Below are 17,392 nucleotides of genomic sequence, written 5' to 3'. Positions count from 1 at the left end.
TGTCGTCCAAATGGGGAATCACGTATTTGTACTTCACTGTTGTTGGTGCAAGCAATGGGTTGAGTTCTTCATGTTGCGGTCCTATTCTTTGAAGGCCGACTAATAGGGATTGTTGTTGGTGAGATCCTCGTGGATGACTGCAAAAATGAGAACAATGTGAGAAGATCTCTCGCCGGAGTTAAAGATTATCCAATGCTTAAGTCAGCATAAGGAGTAAGAGTGGTATTGGTTATAACGATACTGCTAAACCTATTTTCGATAATTTGGTTAAAACGGTACATCAGTTAATAATGGTTTGGTTAATGAGTTGACTATGAGGGTGTTTTTTTTTTTTTTTTTTTTGTCCTTCCCAGAATCCCAGCCGAGAAGAAAACAAACCCTCATTTTTCAAGAGCACAAACGAGCTGCCGTTTAGATGAACAAAAAATCTGTACACTGTAGTATAATACAAGACTGACAACCAAAGCTATTGCCATTCTATGAGTTCCTTCGTTTGATACAAAATCGTATGCATTCGGCGGCGGAAAGAAATCAAGAATGGGAAAGCGAGAGAAGAAGCAGAGGCAGCAACAAAGAAATCCCCGCCGAGGAGCCTCTTACTATGCTGAGGGCCAAGACGATGACTATGATGACCAGCTGAGCCTGCCCTCTTCTTCTTCTGTTGCCTCCGCTTCCCAGCCAGATATTCCCGAAGCAGTAGAAGAAGAAGAAGATGATGATGATGATGAAGAAGAAGAGGAGAAGAGTGAAGATTACCCATTGAAGGATATGCCTTCAAAATTTATTCTTTACCAACAATCCGTACAGGTTTGACCCATTCACTAGTTCTTTCACTGCCAAGAAAATGTGGGAAAACTTGAATTTTTCTTAGTTTTTTTGTGTTATTTGGAACGTACCAAAACAAAAGTCCGACTCAAAATCTGAACCTAATGCGACGAATTTTCTGATTTTTCTGGAGCAGAAATTTTGATGGGGTTATGTGTATTTTTGTTTTGAATGCAGTCTCCGAAGGGAGACATAAGCTACGTGCAGAAGTTCTTTCTGATGTATGCGGGTGGGAGGTTGCCCCTCCATCTCCAAGAAGATTTTTGTGGAACCGCTCTTCTGAGGTACATTCTTGGCCTACTATTTCCTGGTTTATGATAAGTTGCTCAAGAATATAACGTATTGGTATGCACATGTTGAAAATAATGCCCAAGATGCCGTGGTAATTTGGTAGTGCATCGCTCCGGTGATTTGCTGAATTCATGTATTCAAGTATGATGTTAGATTATTTCAAATAAAATAAGTTTTGGTGTCTTACAGTGGAGACGAGTTCACAGAGATCGAGCATTTGGTTGTCAATCTTGTGGCTTTAATAGATGCCCAGGAGCAGCCTGAATTGATATCTTCAGATTGGGTAGTTCAAAGAGTGAAGAACTTTTGTCACGTGGGATTGTCCTATGAGGGTTTTTAGGAGCAAATGTTGGCTTTGTTTACAACAATTGAAGCAAGTAGGAACCAAAACAGTATGGTTAGCATTCCTGATCTTTGCTCTAAGAAAGATAACAGGGGAGAAACAGAACTAAAGAGCTTGGCTTTGCTCAATTAATTATGATTTAAAGTGAGGGCAATATAACAAAGATAAAGGAAAGGGGAAGGGCATACACATGCATAATGAAGCCTATGATACTATCCCGGAAACCATATGTAGTTTAGCGACTTGCAGTAGGGTGATAGGATTAGCGACTTGGTTTTGGTCACCTCTTTCTTCAACCTCTTGTAATCTATTAGGTTGAGGTGATGATAGGATTTGTTGGTCCCCTTCTAAAAGGTGAATATTTGAGGTTAGATCTTTTTATCATGCCCTTAGTTCCTCTGTTGGCCATTCATTCCCTTGTAAAAGCAAGCGCCTTCGAGGGTGACTTTTTTTGTACAACATCATTACGGAGAATTCTGACCTTGGATAATCTAAGAAAAAGGCAAGTCATAGTAATAGACTGATCTTGCATGTGTAAGAAGAATAGTGAATCTATCAATCATCTTTTGCTCCATTGTGAAGTAGCAAGAGACTTGTGGGCTTCAATTTTCCGTCTTTTCGGGATAGAGTGGGTAATGTCCCAATGGGTGGTGGAGTTATCAGCGAGTTGGAGAAACCGATATGGTAGTCTCCGCAATTTAGAAGCCTAGAGGATGGCCCCCCTTTGTGTGATGTGGTGCATCTAGAGAGAACACAACTCCCGAATCTTTGAAGATTGTGTGAGAACAATGGTAGAGTTAAAAGCTTTTATGTTCGAAACCCTTTATGGGTGGATAACTGCTATAATAAGTAGTTCTTGCTTTTCTAATTTTCTGCAATTTTTGGAGTTTTGTTTTTTCTCCTATCCCTAAGTGGGTGTCTCTCTTGTATACTCTTTATGTATTTGAGTTGCGCCTCTTTCTAATTTCTAATAAAATTGAACTATTTATAAAAAAATGATGTAGCATGATGTAGTGAGATTGCAAAGACAACAAACACAAGGCTCACAACTCTTCCAAAACCAATAATTCAGCCAAGGAATTGAGGAAAATAGAAGAAAACTCAACCAATGAGTAATTCTTATTAGAAAACTGATAAAACATCTCAAGCTACATTTTAGGCTGTCTATAACAAGTTTTTATAGGCAACAAACTTCTAAACGTAGTAGAAAATTGAAATAATTCAGTTAAGAAAACTGATGCAGCTTGTTCGTACAAGATTACTTGCTCGTACGAACGAGTATGCAAAAATTCAAGGAAAGCATGATACTTAATCACCCGTTTGTACAAGTCTTCGGATGAAGTAGCAAATGAGAAATTCAGTAACTCCGTTGGATCATCTCGTTCGTAGTCATGTATGACCGAGATAGTGAACAAGCACTACTATAAGCCTCCTGGGTCATCTTGATCATCCTGTTCACAGTCGCCTACGACTGAGATAGCGAATAAGCACTAGTGTAAGCCTCTTGGGTCATCTAGTTTGTACGATGCTATGGATGAGATTGCGAGGGAGTGCTTCTGTAACTCCCCTAGATCTCGTTGTTTGTTCGAGACTATAGAAGAGGTTGCGAACGAATGCTTCTGTAACTCCCTTGAATCACCTTGTTCGTATGAGACTATGGATGAGGTTGCGGACGAGCCTTTTTGGACCCTTTCTATATAGCCTTCTGCATCCCTCTGTTTGGAACAATTTTCTGGACCCTTGTGCTTGTTCCCATTTTCTCATAAACTTGTATGCATCTCAATCTACATCAAAAAATCTTTAGTTGTTCCCAAATTGGTGCTTTTTGATGAGGGCATTGGTTTAGTTTGTATTTGAATGATTTAAAGCTTTATGCAAAAGTAGATAGTAGTTGTTTGATAAAACACCCAGCTCAATGACATTGTCCGGCAATTGGTTGCACTATTTAAAGCCTGTATGCACTTGCGTGTTTTCTCCATTTTTCAGCCTTTGATGCTCAGATTATCTCATCAACTGTTTCATGGCCTTATTGCCGTCATAGCCATAGCTTCAGATAATTTCATGGAGTTTATTATCCCAGGGCTTATATGGAGTAATTTAGTGATAGTGTATTATGTGTGCTGTTTAATTTTTATGACAAAAACTGTAGCTTTGCAGCCTAGTTGGCACTCTTGAATCTGTATAAGGTTATTTTTTTCGTTAGGTTCTACTTTCATTCAGTTAATCTCCCAATTGTGAATGTCTAAAAGGGTTATTATTATTATTATTATTTTTTTTCCAGATACAATTCTAGGGGTGTACAAGCGGGGTGGTTATTAACCATTAGCGGTTTTAGGGATTGACAAAAGCGGTTAATAACCGGGTAACCGGTTTATAATATATATTAAAAATAAATTTAAAATAATAATAGCATAGCAGTGCTTTTCTATTAGTTTCCGTAAGTGTAGAATGTGCTATGATAGATGTTGGATATGTTATTAATGTATTTAAAATGAAAGACACCAGTTACTATTTCTTTAGCATCATTGTTCTCTTACGTGTCTGTCTTGTGATTCAATTTCCTTTGAGGGCCATTCTAAATTTGCGCATCTGTGTACTTGTTTAAAAGAATTGATTTTCAAAGACCAATAGAAGTTTAGTTTTCAGGTGGATTTGTATCTGAACAGAGTTCTAGTAGGTTTGTGGCAGTTACAAAATTTTTTGTTGCAATTCATCTGCAGTTCTAGCTCTGAAAATATCATGTTGGTGGCAATAACATTTCATTAGACTGTAAGACCTGGGAGAGAGGAAATTGACTTGATGTGTTCAGCTTGGTTCATTTCAAAGGTCACAGATTTCTAATCACCTGATATATTCTCTCTGTTTAACAGTGCAGAATGGATCCGCAGTAATCCAAGTAGGACTGCTGTGGGATTGGATCTGGACCTTGAGGCTCTAAATTGGTGCATGGAGAACAACATCAATAGAGTTGGGGCTGATGGGTATTCAGGAATATCTCTCTTTCATGGCAATGTCTTGCAACCTCTTGAGGCCAAACTAGTCAAATTTGAGCCTCATGAACTGATAAGTAACATCACACTGCAAGAGGGAAAAGATGGTTCGGAAAATTGTGCCCTGGAGTCTGCTGTACAAGTGAACTCTACTACTGAGGATAAGTGCATGAAGAACGTTCTACTGCCTCCAAGAGACATTGTTTGTGCATTTAACTATAGCTGCTGTTGTCTCCATAAACGTGCAGACCTGGTTTTATATTTCAAGCATGTGCTTGATGCCCTGTCAAAGCGAGGTGGTATATTTGTGATGGATTTATACGGTGGGATATCATCGGAGCGCAAGCTAAGACTTCAAAGAAGATTTGCCAATTTTACGGTATAATCTTTGGCTCCATATACTCATGAAATTTTATAGCACCAGTTGGATGATTACAAATATAAATCTTCTTGGCCGGGTTCAGGTTCAAAAGGAGGTCTAATATTTTGGAGCAGTGAGTCCAATCATGAGAAACCCCTTGGGAGTTACGTGAAACAGAGTCGCTCCAAAAACTTTAAAAGAAAGAAAGAGAGATTAAATTTTTTTTTTTTTTTTTGTCTGAAGTCCTTTATATTTTTAGTGAAATTGGTGAAATATCCCAAATACATCTTATAGCCTTATATGACAGCTAGACTTACTGAATTCATATATATCTCCTTATAGCATGATGGTACCATTAAAGTTACTAGGGACATTGAGCTCATTCCTCTTGTGGGCACAGAATGGATCAAATTTATAGCAATTCATTTTGTTCTTTCGTTTTGCAAACTTGTTTTTGTTATGGTTAAGATTCTGCTGTCCACATGTGCAGTATGTTTGGGAGCAAGATGAATTCGACATCATTGAGCGCAAAACAAGGATAAGCCTCCATTTTCATCTCCAAAAGCAGAAGAGAAAACTTCGCCATGCATTTTCATACAGCTGGAGGCTGTAAGTTGTGTTGCTTTATCTTTTTCAACAAATGAAATACATATATAACAAAGCTGAGCAGCCCCAGAACATTAGAACATGGTTGTTCATGTGCGCAGGTGGTCATTGCCGGAGATCAAAGACTGCTTAGAAGAGGCTGGGTTTCGGTCGGTCCATTTTTGGCTCCGGGAAATGCCAGACACCGAAGAAAACAGAATGACAGAGGGGTTTGGTGCCGGCCGGGACGTGAAGTATGAAGAGGTCAAAAGTTTTCAGCAACAAGATGCTTGGAATGCATACATAGTAGGTGTTGCTTAGGTCCATGTGTTCTATTGACGTATCCATCATCACCACAACTTTTATGATGGTGCTCATGATTATCGTAAATGCGATTTTTCCACGGACAACAAAGATTACTGTATTGGATATCAAAATGTTGATAGAGATTCTCAATAATTTTGCTCTTTGGGACCACTTGCTTGAACATGTTTTGAGCATATTGTTCTTATGCGTGGACCTTAATTGTTGGAGATCCGAATACGAAAATATTTGATCAAATTTTCTTTTATTTTTTCCTTTTCTTAAGAGGGTCACAGTTGATTGTTGCGGTTTGGCATGGACCCCTATCCATCCCTTGGCAGGTTGCTAAAGAAATATTTCTAAAAAATAGGAGAATTCAAGTGCAAGCCAACAAGCGAGATGGTAAATAGGATTATTAGATATCAAGTAGATTTCTAGATTTGAAATTCAATCTTTACGTTAAAATTCATCTGGGCACAGACAAATTAACGGTCAAGAGGCTGGCGCAATGCCACGATGGATGTTTGAATGGTAGCCCAATTCCGATTAGTAAATTCCCAAGTGGCACGGAGTAGAAAACTATTTTATGTTGTTGAGCTGCATGCCGCCGCCGCCGCCCCTGCCAGGGGGACCCCACACACTATCGGCGGCCCACGTTTTCGTCGTCCCTCTCCGCCTCATCATCCATTCACTTCATATGATATCACATTCACAGGGTTTTTATTTATTTTTTATTTTTTTTAATTTTTGTGGGAGGATCTATTTATTAAATCATTTAAAAAAAAAAATGGTTTAAGCGTAGATTCAACGGCTTCTAGAAAGGAAGATGGCTCAAGGACTATACTACAAACAGCTACGACAAACAAGAAGCCGTTTATTTTTTTAACGCGTATTTATAGAGAGAGAAGCAGCGTTTGGTAGAAAGGAAAAAGGGTGAAAAAGAGACGGGAGAGAAGGTGTCTGGAATTTTCTTTGAGGACTAGGAATCTCCAATCTTTGTATGTGGAGGTGCTTTTCTTTTCCTTCATATATATCCGTCGGAGATTCCCTGGTTTTCCTTCTTCCCAGCCAAACACGGTATTCTTCTCCTTTCCACACCAAATACTATTAGATCTGATTTTCTCTCCTAATTCCATCGGTGTGTCCAAATCCTCCACACAGGTATTGTTTGGTTTCGGATTATATTCTTCTTATTTATTTATTTATTATTTTTTTTCTTATGATTTTTTTTTTTCAATTTTTTTAGATTAAATTTTGGAGAGAAATGGCGGAAGAGCATCGATGCCAAGCGCCTCGGCTGTGCGCCAACAACTGCGGCTTCTTCGGTAGTCCGGCCACGCAGAACCTCTGCTCCAAATGCTACCGTGACTTGCAGCTGGAGGAGCACCAATCCTCCACGGCCATGCTTGCCTTCAACCAATCCCTCGTCGCCACCTCATCATCACCTTCACCATCTTCTTCTGTATCGACGACCGATCCTGTATCTCCGGCTGTTGTTGTTGCTGTGAATCAGCAGGGAGAGAGCCAAGCGAAGGCTAAGGCGAACAGGTGCGTTGCGTGCAGGCGGCGCGTGGGACTCACGGGGTTCGAGTGCAGGTGCGGGATGACTTTCTGCGGGTCCCACCGGTACCCGGAGCAGCACAGCTGCACCTTCGACTTCAAAGGGATGGGCCGGGACCAGATCGCCCGAGCCAATCCCGTCGTCAAGGCCCAGAAGCTCGACATGATCTGATCCCGGGGGTGATTTCGTATTTTCTTATTATTCTCCACCGGGTTGTTGATTGGGTGTGGATATTGATGATGATATGTGGTTCATGTAATTAATTAATCTTTTATTTTACTGGTCCATTCAAATGATGTTTTTTTTTTTTTTTTCGTTGCCTTAGATGCATGAAACATATTCGGTGTAGGCCATGAAGGAGAAAAATTAGTAAAATATTCATACATATAATTGATAATGTTTAGTCTAAACTTTTAATTGAGATAATGCCCTCTAAACTATTTGGGAGTGGCCGAAAATAGTTCGATCGCATTTGGGTTGGTCGAACCCAATAGCCACAGGCAGGGGCGGAGGAAGGGGGGGTCGAGAGGGGTCAAATACTCCCCCCTCAAACCCTAAAAACTTCCCTTACCCCAGTAGAAAATCTCACATATGCCTTAAATGTCCACACCCAACCATTCATAAGGGGCAATAGACGTTACCTTCAACCAACTCATTAGAAATCAGGGACAAATTGCAAACAACTCACGCGGGGCCATAAACAATTTTTTTTCTGCCACAACTTTAGAATTCCTGGTTTTCAGGTTAGACAAAGTGTTGAAAACAATGACATCCTGCCTAGTTTTTGTCTTCAAAACGCACTGTTTAAATTAGCTTAATTGTTAGTTGACTTGCAAGGCTGGCTGCCACAAACTTGTCTGTTTTAATTCATAGACTCCAAACGCTCCGTTTTGCCCAAAGGAGCTTTGTTTTGTTTTTAACGCATTAGTGGGGCAAAAAATCATTTCATGATATACTTTTTTTCTTTTGTTTTTTTAAGAGTAAATTTGGAATTACATTTGAGAAATAGAGCTTTTAAGTCAAAAAGTGTTTTTTGGCAAAAGCTTCATTTTTAAGCTTTTGCAAAAAGTGCGATTTGATCATTTTCAGACTTTTTGTATGTTTAAAAACGTTTTTAATTTTTTTTTTATCAAACGAGTAATTTTTTCTTCAAAGGGACTTTTTGAGTGTTAAACGTATTTTTAGGCCTCTCAAACGTAATTCCAAACCACCGTTAGTGAACCCGACTCAATGACTTTTCAAGAATCAAAACTTGATGACTTTTACTTCCATTTTTTTTTTTTTGGATGTTAAACTAACGACTTGAGGACCTTTTCATGCATTAAAGAATTTAAATCTTTTTTTTGAAAAAAAAAAAAGAAAGAAAAAAAAAGAAAAGAAAAGAAAAATTTGTGTAGGCTCTATCCCAACATAAGCATGTGCTGATTTTGAAAGTAATAGCTAACAAAAATTGGTCGTTGGATTTGCTTTATGGGTCTGACGGGGCTGATGTGGTCTTTTTCAAAGCAAAATTATATCAATAATAAAATATTACTCGAAATAAGACAAATTCTTGTATGATAAGTCTATAAAGAGGATGTTGAACCTCAAACACTACGTAGGTGTTATCAAGTTTTTGAGATCAAAAGTAACTTAATTTAAAAGATGATTGATTTATTTTTAAAATTAAAGTGCATGAAAATAAAAGAGATTTGAACTATAAGAGAGAGTGTAGAGTATTGACTTCACCACTATCCGCACATCAATGGTTAATCATATTTAACCAAAAAATTCATTCTATGCATATTATAAACAAACAAGAAAATATCTTATTCAAGCATTAGTATAATTCATCTTCGGTTGGCACGAACCGTCCATCTAACCACTAAGATGCTATATGACTCGTCTTCTCTAAGTATGAATTATCTAATTCTTTAATATATAGGTTTCATATAATCAATGGAATATCATAACTCATCTTCGGTCGGCACATACCGTCTACCTAAATTACACTAAATTATGGTATAGTACAATTCGTCTACCCTATGTATGGCCTATCTAATCATGTTGATCATATGACAATTAAAAATCGTTGTATAACCATCATCCCCATAATCACAAAAAATAAGAATGATTTGAGTTCAATAAAAGTAAAAGACTGTCTAAGACAAGATACGAATTTCACAAATATTAATTTTGGAATTTAAGAACAATTGCATTTAAATATTAAGAACAAAATCAAGTTGTAGCAATTCTTATAGTTATACAAGTAACATGCATAAACTGAAAATCTGTAAATTAAAATACAATCAAACCATTGTACTTGGACTTGGTTACATCAATACTCCACAAAGGGTTTTAGCCACTCATGACTCTGCTAAGCTTTAATAATTATTTGCTAAATTTTTGCTCTAGGTAGCAGTGTGTCTTTCTTTTATGTTTATATGCGTATTTATAGGGATTAGGAGAACCCTTAAAACCCTAAAAACCTATGAAAACCAGAGTTCAATCTCCTAGTCCAAGTGGAAGACTGAAAACCTAATCTAAGCAGTAAAAGGACTGCTGCCTCATCCTAGAAGCCGTGTGCACTCAAGCCCAAAGGACATGCACTTGAGCTTAGACTGATATGCGCTCAAGCGCTGGTGCGCTCGAGCCTAGGTGCTGGGACACTCGAGCGTAGGTGCGCTCGAGCCCAAATGCTGTGTGCTCAATCCCAGGCCTTCAAGAAGCTCCCAAAATGTGATTTTATCCCAATTTTCAATGGAATTCTTGCATGTTTCATTTAAAACCTTGATACACACACACATACAAAAAAAAAAAAAAAAAAATCAAACAAATCAAACAAATAACAATGCTAAGAAATTAACATATGTAAGTTAAAGGGCTTAAATGTACAACATTAAACGCTTATCAGGGCCCTATTGGAGAAAAGGCAAGGAAGATTTTGATGGCTTATTTGAAGGGAAGGCCAGAGTTTGAGGCGGATGATCAATCTGCATCGATATATTTTCTGAATTCAAAGAATGATGAGTGGATGGAGAGAGCTCGTACTACTTGCATGAGAAAATGATGGAGAAGGCCAATTTTTTTTTTTTTTTTTAATAAAAAAAAATTTACTTTTTTACTTTTATATATTTATATATCTTTTTATTAAGAGTGATATGTGCCATTATTTTATCAATGCTGGTATGACACACTAACGGAATCTGTCAAGTGTTTTAATAAAATTTAAATGCTTACTACAAGAACTAAATTGCTATTTTGGCATACCTTGAGGACATCTAAATTATTTTTTATACCGCATGGAATAATTTTTAATTTAGGCCAAGTATAAGGACTGATTTTGCGTTTATCCTTTGTCTTAAATCCTTCTATGCAATTGTCCATAATCTCTTTTTATGCCTGCAATGCTATCTAATTTTGTTGCATATTTTTTTTTTTGAATAGGTAAATCTCTTCTCATTCCATAAAAGATTCAGAGCATAAAACTTTTACATCATAGAGCATAAAGTTCTTAAAAACAAAGGCAAAAGCTATGTGGCTACAAAGTTGTAGATACATTGAAAAATCTAACAATCAAATTGTATCCATGACCTCCGATCTCACCCATGTACGAACTTCATTTATGGTATAGATCTGCTCCTTGCAGACTAGATCTAAAACATGGGTTAATCATATCCCTACAACAAAAGTTTTTATTTAACCGGTCATGATAGATAAGCCTTCACACCAAAATTTATCCATTCTTAACTCGAAAGCCAGAACAATATAAAAAAAAAAAAAAAAAAAAAAAAACCACAAACAACTGCGGCAGGCTCACACAAAAGCGCATGAGATTCACGCGTTCCACACTCCGGCATGTTCGAACTACAACCGTCATGTGCCGACTGGAGGGAAAACATTTGTTGTCTACATGACTCATTGGCGGCGGAGAAGAATGTGTAATGACACGTATAGGACTTGGACCAATGACGAAAACGTAAATCTACTTCGGAAAAAGCCGATCTAAGAACCCTTGTAAAAACCGACAAAGCCAAAAGATCGGGGAGGAAAACGAACGGCGAGGTGGAGTAGACGCCAAAGCGATGGAGGAGGCTGGGCGCTGTGGTTGGAGTATAAACAAAATCTAAAACAAAAATAAGGAAAAAGGGGAAGGGAGGAAGGATGGAAGAATGTACTGGAAAGGGGCTAAAAATAAGGGTGAAATGTAGACTTGTTTCATGACAAGGGAATTAAAGTTTAATAGATGAGGTTTGATACGGATACAACACAAACCCAACTTATGGCCAACTTCTCTCTTACGTGTAAAAAAAATTTGAATTTTAAACCAAATAAATTGTTTTTTTTCCCAAATTTTCAGAATCCCAAAATCCTCGATCTCTATCAATTTTTTTATTTTTTATTTTTTTTAAATGACATGTAGGAGAGAAGTTAGCCATAAGTTGGATTTATGTTGTGACCTTAACATTTTCCTTAATAGATATACCATTTACTAACTTTGCTTATAGATTATTGCTTTGAATTTGGAATTAAAAAGGCAACATTAAATACATATAATACATAGAGGTGGCTAGGTTTTTAGTATTATTCCATATAAAGAAAAATAACTTCAAAACACCATTTTGTTTCTATGAAGATATGAACTCATGATCTATTAGGAAAATTCTCTAAAGAGTTGCCAATTCCTTGATTGTGTTGATACACAAAGAACATGGAGTGTGCACCAAGTAGCAATTTCATGTGTTGAGGGCTTTCGGAGTATTGGATCAAACCACTCTGCTACAACATGTTTGTTCATTAATGAAGTCTACATGTGGGTCGGTAAGGAGTCTACAAGAAGTTTGACCGGTGAGGCGCTTGAGTATTCTGAGCAGGCAATAAGGTGAGTGAGGAGCTCATTTGCGCGTAAGGAGTCTCGACGTTACAAGGTTGTAGCCTTGTAGGTGTCTATGTCATTGTAATTATTTTTCGTAATGGATTCTTGAATTTAGCTGTCCCAAAAGAGGTTTTTATTTATTTATTTTTTAATTTTAATTTTTAAGTTATCAAAGGTTTTCCCCTTTGTTAACAAAATGTGTGTTGATGTATAAATCCTTTGAGGTTTCATGTTTGGTTGATTACAGTATTTTTTAATTTGATATTATAATAACTGCTTATTTCACATTAGTTGGGGTCAGAATATCATTTTTCACATAATATATCATACATTTGTGTCCGTTTGATTTAACAATTTTATAATGTGCGGTTTTAAAAAAATATTAATTTCAAAATGAAGGCAATACAAATTAAGTTAAAGTCTCATGAATACATAGTTTAACTTTTAAAATTGTATTTAAAAAAGCACCGCCCCCTTGTTTACTGTTTAAAAAAAAATATATATTTTTTCTACATTTTCAAACTACTATTTTTTAATGCACTTTCAAACAAAACACTTTGTAACATTTGGCCAGAAAATCACAGGGCCAATTTGAGCCAATGAACTCAAAGAATGACTTGCGTATCTTTCCCACATAAACTATTACATCAAATTATATTATACAACATAAAACACCTTAAAATAGAGGGTAGGCTAGCTGCTAGAGTATGTCATAATATTGTCCTAATTAAATAGAGAAGAAAAGAAAAGCACATTGAACATCGAATCAAACCCAAATAAACAATACAAAAAATAATAAAACTCTTCAAAATCATTTTCAATTTGCATGTATTTTTGAAGAATCGTCTTCCCCTTCCTTGTCTCTAGACATGCATTCTTTGTGTTTCTTCTTTTTCTATCCATTCCATCTAGTGTCCATTATAATCAGAGGATGATTGAACCATTTCTGTCTCTGTGGTCTTTACGCCTTTTCCAAACTTCACATATGTTTCACCTTTAAACCTTTTATATGTATCACCCCTACTATATCTTTCAACTCTAAACCGCTTATAAATGTCACTTTTGTAAAATTCTCGAGTTTTCCTCGCGAATTGAAGAGAGATAAGAGCTCCTATTAACGTAATGGTAGCCAAAATGGGGAAGGATAACCTGAAACACAGGTGTTCACTACTGCACCTGTTTTTAATTCGCTGATGCAGCTCCTTGGCTGCCTCTCTTGCATAAAGGGTGTTCGTAAGCTGTGTATTCAACAGATTTACCCAAAGAGGTGTTGTGGTTTGTGCACAATTGAGCAATGTAGCGAAGTACTTGAGGCCAAATAACTCAGAAATCATTGCCAAGTTTATTGGTACTTGTGCGCCAAGTGTGAATCCAATTATCACTGATCCCACGCAGTATGAAGAATAAGAAGAATCCAAGGCGACGACGAGCAGACCAATGCTGTGTAGAAGAAGAATAACTGACATCATCACCGACCGGGGAAGCTTCCATTTCATAAGCAGAAGTTCAGAGATGAAACCAGAGTAAACCCTCCCAAAATAACTCCACACACTTGCTAGTGTGATGATGGAGTTGACAAGTGGATCGTCAAATTGGAGTGCTAATCCAATGGCTCGTAACTGATCAAAGGATGTTAAGGCCGAACCATATCCACATAAAGAAACAAGGAAGATGTAGAACATGTCAATGCTTAGAACTGCTTGCAAGATGGTGTGGTCTTCTCCTCTTTCTGGTTTGTTGAAGATGTTTGCAAAACAGGACATTCCTTTTTGCTCCGAAGAGGAGTCTCCAGGAAATATTAATGCTTCTTGAGGCTGTTTCTCATTGGTTCCCAGCTGATCAGTTGGTGGTTGTTTTTTAACTTCCCAGATGGAAAACTCTTCTTTAATGACAAGAAGGAGCGGGAGGAAGAGCATAACAATGACTGCTATGGCACTACTTGTATGGACAGCTGGTGTCAGAATTTTAATGTAGTTCTCAAGTAAAGTTATGACCATGAGAAAAAGTGCAAGCAAGATAGTTAAATAAAAGAAATTCAAGAACACCCTCAGCTCGTTCGGTTGCCTTCTATTCTTCAGATTCCGGATTGTGAACATAAACAGGAGTGATACTGCAGTTGGGAGTAATGCACAGAGAAGAACAAGACCTTTTGAATCATTTTCATATATGCCTGGTAGAATATAAATTAAATAATTAAATTAATCACTTTTTATGAGCTTAAACTTTTGTGATAAAAGTTGATTTTACATTGTGGTTCTAAGTTCGAACCTTGTCTATGTTATTTACCTCTTATTTCAACTAAATATTTTAAGTGTTAAGGAGGAGTTTGAGTTTACATGTGAGAGTGCGAGCGAGAGTGTTAGAATCTAAATTAAATAATTCAATTAATTCATTTCTATAAGAGTTTTATCTTTTGAGATAAGTGGTGGTTTGATAATACCATAGTAAATTTGGGTTATGATAGGTACGCCGAGCCCAACGAGACCCTTCATTAGACCCAAAACAACGCCTCGGCTCACCGGAAAGTTCTGGACAGATTTGACAATAGCTATTGTGGCAGAAAAGTTGGGAGCATTGGCTGCCACGGCAATATAAAAGTACATCTGCCAAACAGCTGGCTTGGGAATCTGGCCCGTGACGGCAAGCCATATCATGAAATAGCCGCCAAAGTTCATGGCGGCGCCGAGGAAGAGCCCAAGCCATGTTGGTATCACCTCAACAATGAGGCCATTGAAAATCGCCAGGTATGATCCAACATCTTTGTAAAAAGCTATATTACTCATTTGGTCTTCATCATATCCTAGAAGTTTAATATTTTTGTTGTAGAGACTATAGATGTAGGTTGTTCCAGCCCCGCACATGACCAACATGGAGGCATAAACTGTGAACCATCTGCCTCTTGCCACTTGCATCGCAAATGGGAAACACTCCCCTCCCATTATCCCTCCCATTTACGATCCTTCTCTGATCTCTCTGTCTCGATCACTCTCTATATATATATATATATCAAAAAGATACAATGCAAAGGGAATTTAATCACAATAGCCAGAAGAGGAAATTTATGGGATTTAGAAAGGAAGGAGTCGGCAACGTATGGTGGCTAGAATCAGCTACATATATAAATAACCCGAAAGAAGTGGATGGATTCGTTTGTGTCATCAGTTAATCGGTGCTAGTTCAGTTCACCATGTGCAGTAATTTGTTACTACAAACATGTTTACACAACATAACAAGCTGTAAAAACTCAAATTTAGGCATGTTTGTTGGGGTTGCTCATCTAATGAATATCGAAATCATCGAAATCTAGGGTTGTTAATTTTTTATACGATACGAAATTAATGAATTGAGATTGAGGGGTCTAACTCATTTAATAATTAATTAATGACTTGGGTTTTTTTTTATTTTTTTATTTTTATTTATTTTTTTTCTGAGGATCTATTTATTAATTAATTTTCATAAAATGGTCTAAAGGGTAGCTTCAACGGCTTCAAGAAAGGAAGATCAACAAACAACTACGACAACAAGAAGCTGTTTATTTTAATGAATAAAGAAGCAGCGTTTGGTTGAAAGGAAAAAGGAGAAAATGAGACGGAGAGAAGGTGTCTGGAATCCCCAATCTTTGTATGTGGAGGTGCTTTTCTTTTCCTTCATATATTTACGTCGGAGATTCCCTGGTTTTCCTTCTTCCCAACCAAACAAGGTTGAAAATAGATCAAGTATGAACTCTTTCTTTCTCTCTCTCTCTCTCACTCTAGGTTTTTAATAAACCAAAATACACTCATTTAAATTATTCATACGTTAAAATATAATATAATTAAATATTTAGGGTTAAATTTACTTTACCCCTTGAAGTTTTAAGGATTTTTCAATTCGAACTCCAATGTTTAAAAATTGGCAATGTACACCCCTAATGTTTCAAAATTTTTCAATTCAGGCCTTTCGTTACTAATTTCTGTCTAATTGGATGGAAATCATCCCATGTGCACGTGAAATTTTGATGCGCTCTATTCCAATTTTGCTCTCATTAAAACATATGAAATTACGCAATTACCCTTAATTTCATAGGTTTTTAATGAGGGTAATTACGTAATTTCATAGGTTTTAATGAGGGCAAAATTGAAATAGAGGCATAAATGTGAGATGATTTCTGTCTAATTAGACAAAAATTAATAACGGAAGGTCTGAATTGAAATTTTTTGAAACATTAGGGACTACATTGCCACTTTTTAAATATTGGGGTTCCATTTGAAAAATTCCTGAAACTTCAGGAGTGTAAAGTAAATTTTCCCTAAATATTTATTATTAAATTTGCAAGGCGTTACTTTCTCTCCTCCTCATAAAAATATCGACCTCAAAATTTCGGTGGATCCAAATTGCCAAGTTTTTTCAAAACATATCATTTTTCACTGGTTTTTGTGTAAACATTTTGTAAATGCTCCAATCTGATTAAAATCACGAGATGAAAATTCATAATATGCATAAATAAAACTTCACCACCCCTGTGATGGAAATTTTGTCAACACATAAACAAAATAAATAACATCTTAAATAAATCCACAAGGCAAAACAATTTACGTAGGTAAAGAGATAAAACGTCTGCCAGTGAGTTTCACTCCTCGTTGACTACTGTGATATGGCCGTTAATTAAGTGTCTCCTGCAGCTGATTTATATATAGTTGTCTCCTATCATTTCCGAAACACATTTTTCATTTACTTAAGGCTCATTGCATAATAAATTTTGGGGAAAAAAATATAAACAACCGTTTTTAAAAGTGTTCTATGATGTTTAAAATATGCTAATTAAAGTGGTCCATCAAACTACCCAATGCTAATACTTTTTTTTATTATAATTCTACGATACCCTTATTCTTTTAAAAATTGAAATAAAAAATTAATAAAATAAAAAACTAAAAAATTAATAGAAAATTAATTTTTTTAGTTTAATATATTTATATTTTTTTTATTAAGAATGACACGTGTCACCATTTTATTGGCGTTGACGTGACATCTAACATAATTTTACTTCAGGGACTAAATTATTTTTTTGACATATCCTAGGAACCTCTGATTTTACTTGCATAAGACATAACGCAATTTATAATTTAGTCCAACCACAAGGTCTGATTTTGTATTTATCCACTTTTTTATACCGCACAAACGATTTGTAATTTAGGCCAACTACAGTGACTAATTTTGTATTTTTTTTTTATTTTTTTTTTTTGTATTTATACACCAGGTTTTTTTTCTTTCTTTTTTTTTTTTTTTTTTTTTTTTTTTT

General features: G+C 36.4%; 3 protein-coding genes across 4 annotated transcripts; 2 read left to right on the top strand and 1 right to left on the bottom strand.

The window, feature by feature from the left end:
- The first annotated feature begins 466 nt into the window (after positions 1-466).
- On the top strand, positions 467-5,977 carry LOC132164068 (uncharacterized). The gene is made up of 5 exons (XM_059574479.1): positions 467-807; positions 1,003-1,109; positions 4,330-4,828; positions 5,301-5,419; positions 5,518-5,977. The coding sequence occupies exons 1-5, from the start codon at positions 538-540 to the stop codon at positions 5,714-5,716; spliced, it is 1,194 nt and encodes a 397-aa protein (XP_059430462.1). The 5' UTR covers positions 467-537; the 3' UTR covers positions 5,717-5,977.
- Positions 5,978-6,527: 550 nt separating this feature from the next.
- On the top strand, positions 6,528-7,555 carry LOC132164168 (zinc finger A20 and AN1 domain-containing stress-associated protein 3). 2 transcript variants are annotated; one of them, XM_059574606.1, is made up of 2 exons: positions 6,528-6,775; positions 6,945-7,555. In XM_059574606.1, exon 2 carries the CDS (start codon positions 6,963-6,965, stop codon positions 7,428-7,430), a length of 468 nt encoding a protein of 155 aa, XP_059430589.1. In that variant the 5' UTR covers positions 6,528-6,775; positions 6,945-6,962; the 3' UTR covers positions 7,431-7,555. The 2 variants fall into 2 exon arrangements, with proteins under 2 accessions (XP_059430589.1, XP_059430588.1); XM_059574605.1 differs by having other exon boundaries at positions 6,534-6,859.
- Positions 7,556-13,022: 5,467 nt separating this feature from the next.
- On the bottom strand, positions 13,023-15,065 carry LOC132162788 (uncharacterized). The gene is made up of 2 exons (XM_059573018.1): positions 14,555-15,065; positions 13,023-14,284 (listed from the first exon to the last, which is right to left on the bottom strand). Exons 1-2 carry the CDS (start codon positions 15,063-15,065, stop codon positions 13,023-13,025), a joined length of 1,773 nt encoding a protein of 590 aa, XP_059429001.1.
- Positions 15,066-17,392: the final 2,327 nt, after the last annotated feature.

The sequence above is a fragment of the Corylus avellana genome, chromosome ca10, assembly GCF_901000735.1.
Source record: "Corylus avellana chromosome ca10, CavTom2PMs-1.0".
NCBI lineage: Eukaryota > Viridiplantae > Streptophyta > Magnoliopsida > Fagales > Betulaceae > Corylus > Corylus avellana.
This window is presented reverse-complemented; position numbering and strand designations above follow the sequence as displayed.

Coding starts and splice junctions, on each gene's coding strand:
- LOC132164068 (XM_059574479.1), top strand. CDS start 538: ATGGGAAAGCGAGAGAAGAAGCAGAGGCAGCAACAAAGAAATCCCCGC. Junction 808..1,002: donor TTTACCAACAATCCGTACAG/GTTTGACCCATT, acceptor TTTTGAATGCAG/TCTCCGAAGGGAGACATAAG. Junction 4,829..5,300: donor GAAGATTTGCCAATTTTACG/GTATAATCTTTG, acceptor CCACATGTGCAG/TATGTTTGGGAGCAAGATGA.
- LOC132164168 (XM_059574606.1), top strand. CDS start 6,963: ATGGCGGAAGAGCATCGATGCCAAGCGCCTCGGCTGTGCGCCAACAAC.
- LOC132162788 (XM_059573018.1), bottom strand. CDS start 15,065: ATGGGAGGGATAATGGGAGGGGAGTGTTTCCCATTTGCGATGCAAGTG. Junction 14,285..14,554: donor CATAACCCAAATTTACTATG/GTATTATCAAAC, acceptor ATATTCTACCAG/GCATATATGAAAATGATTCA.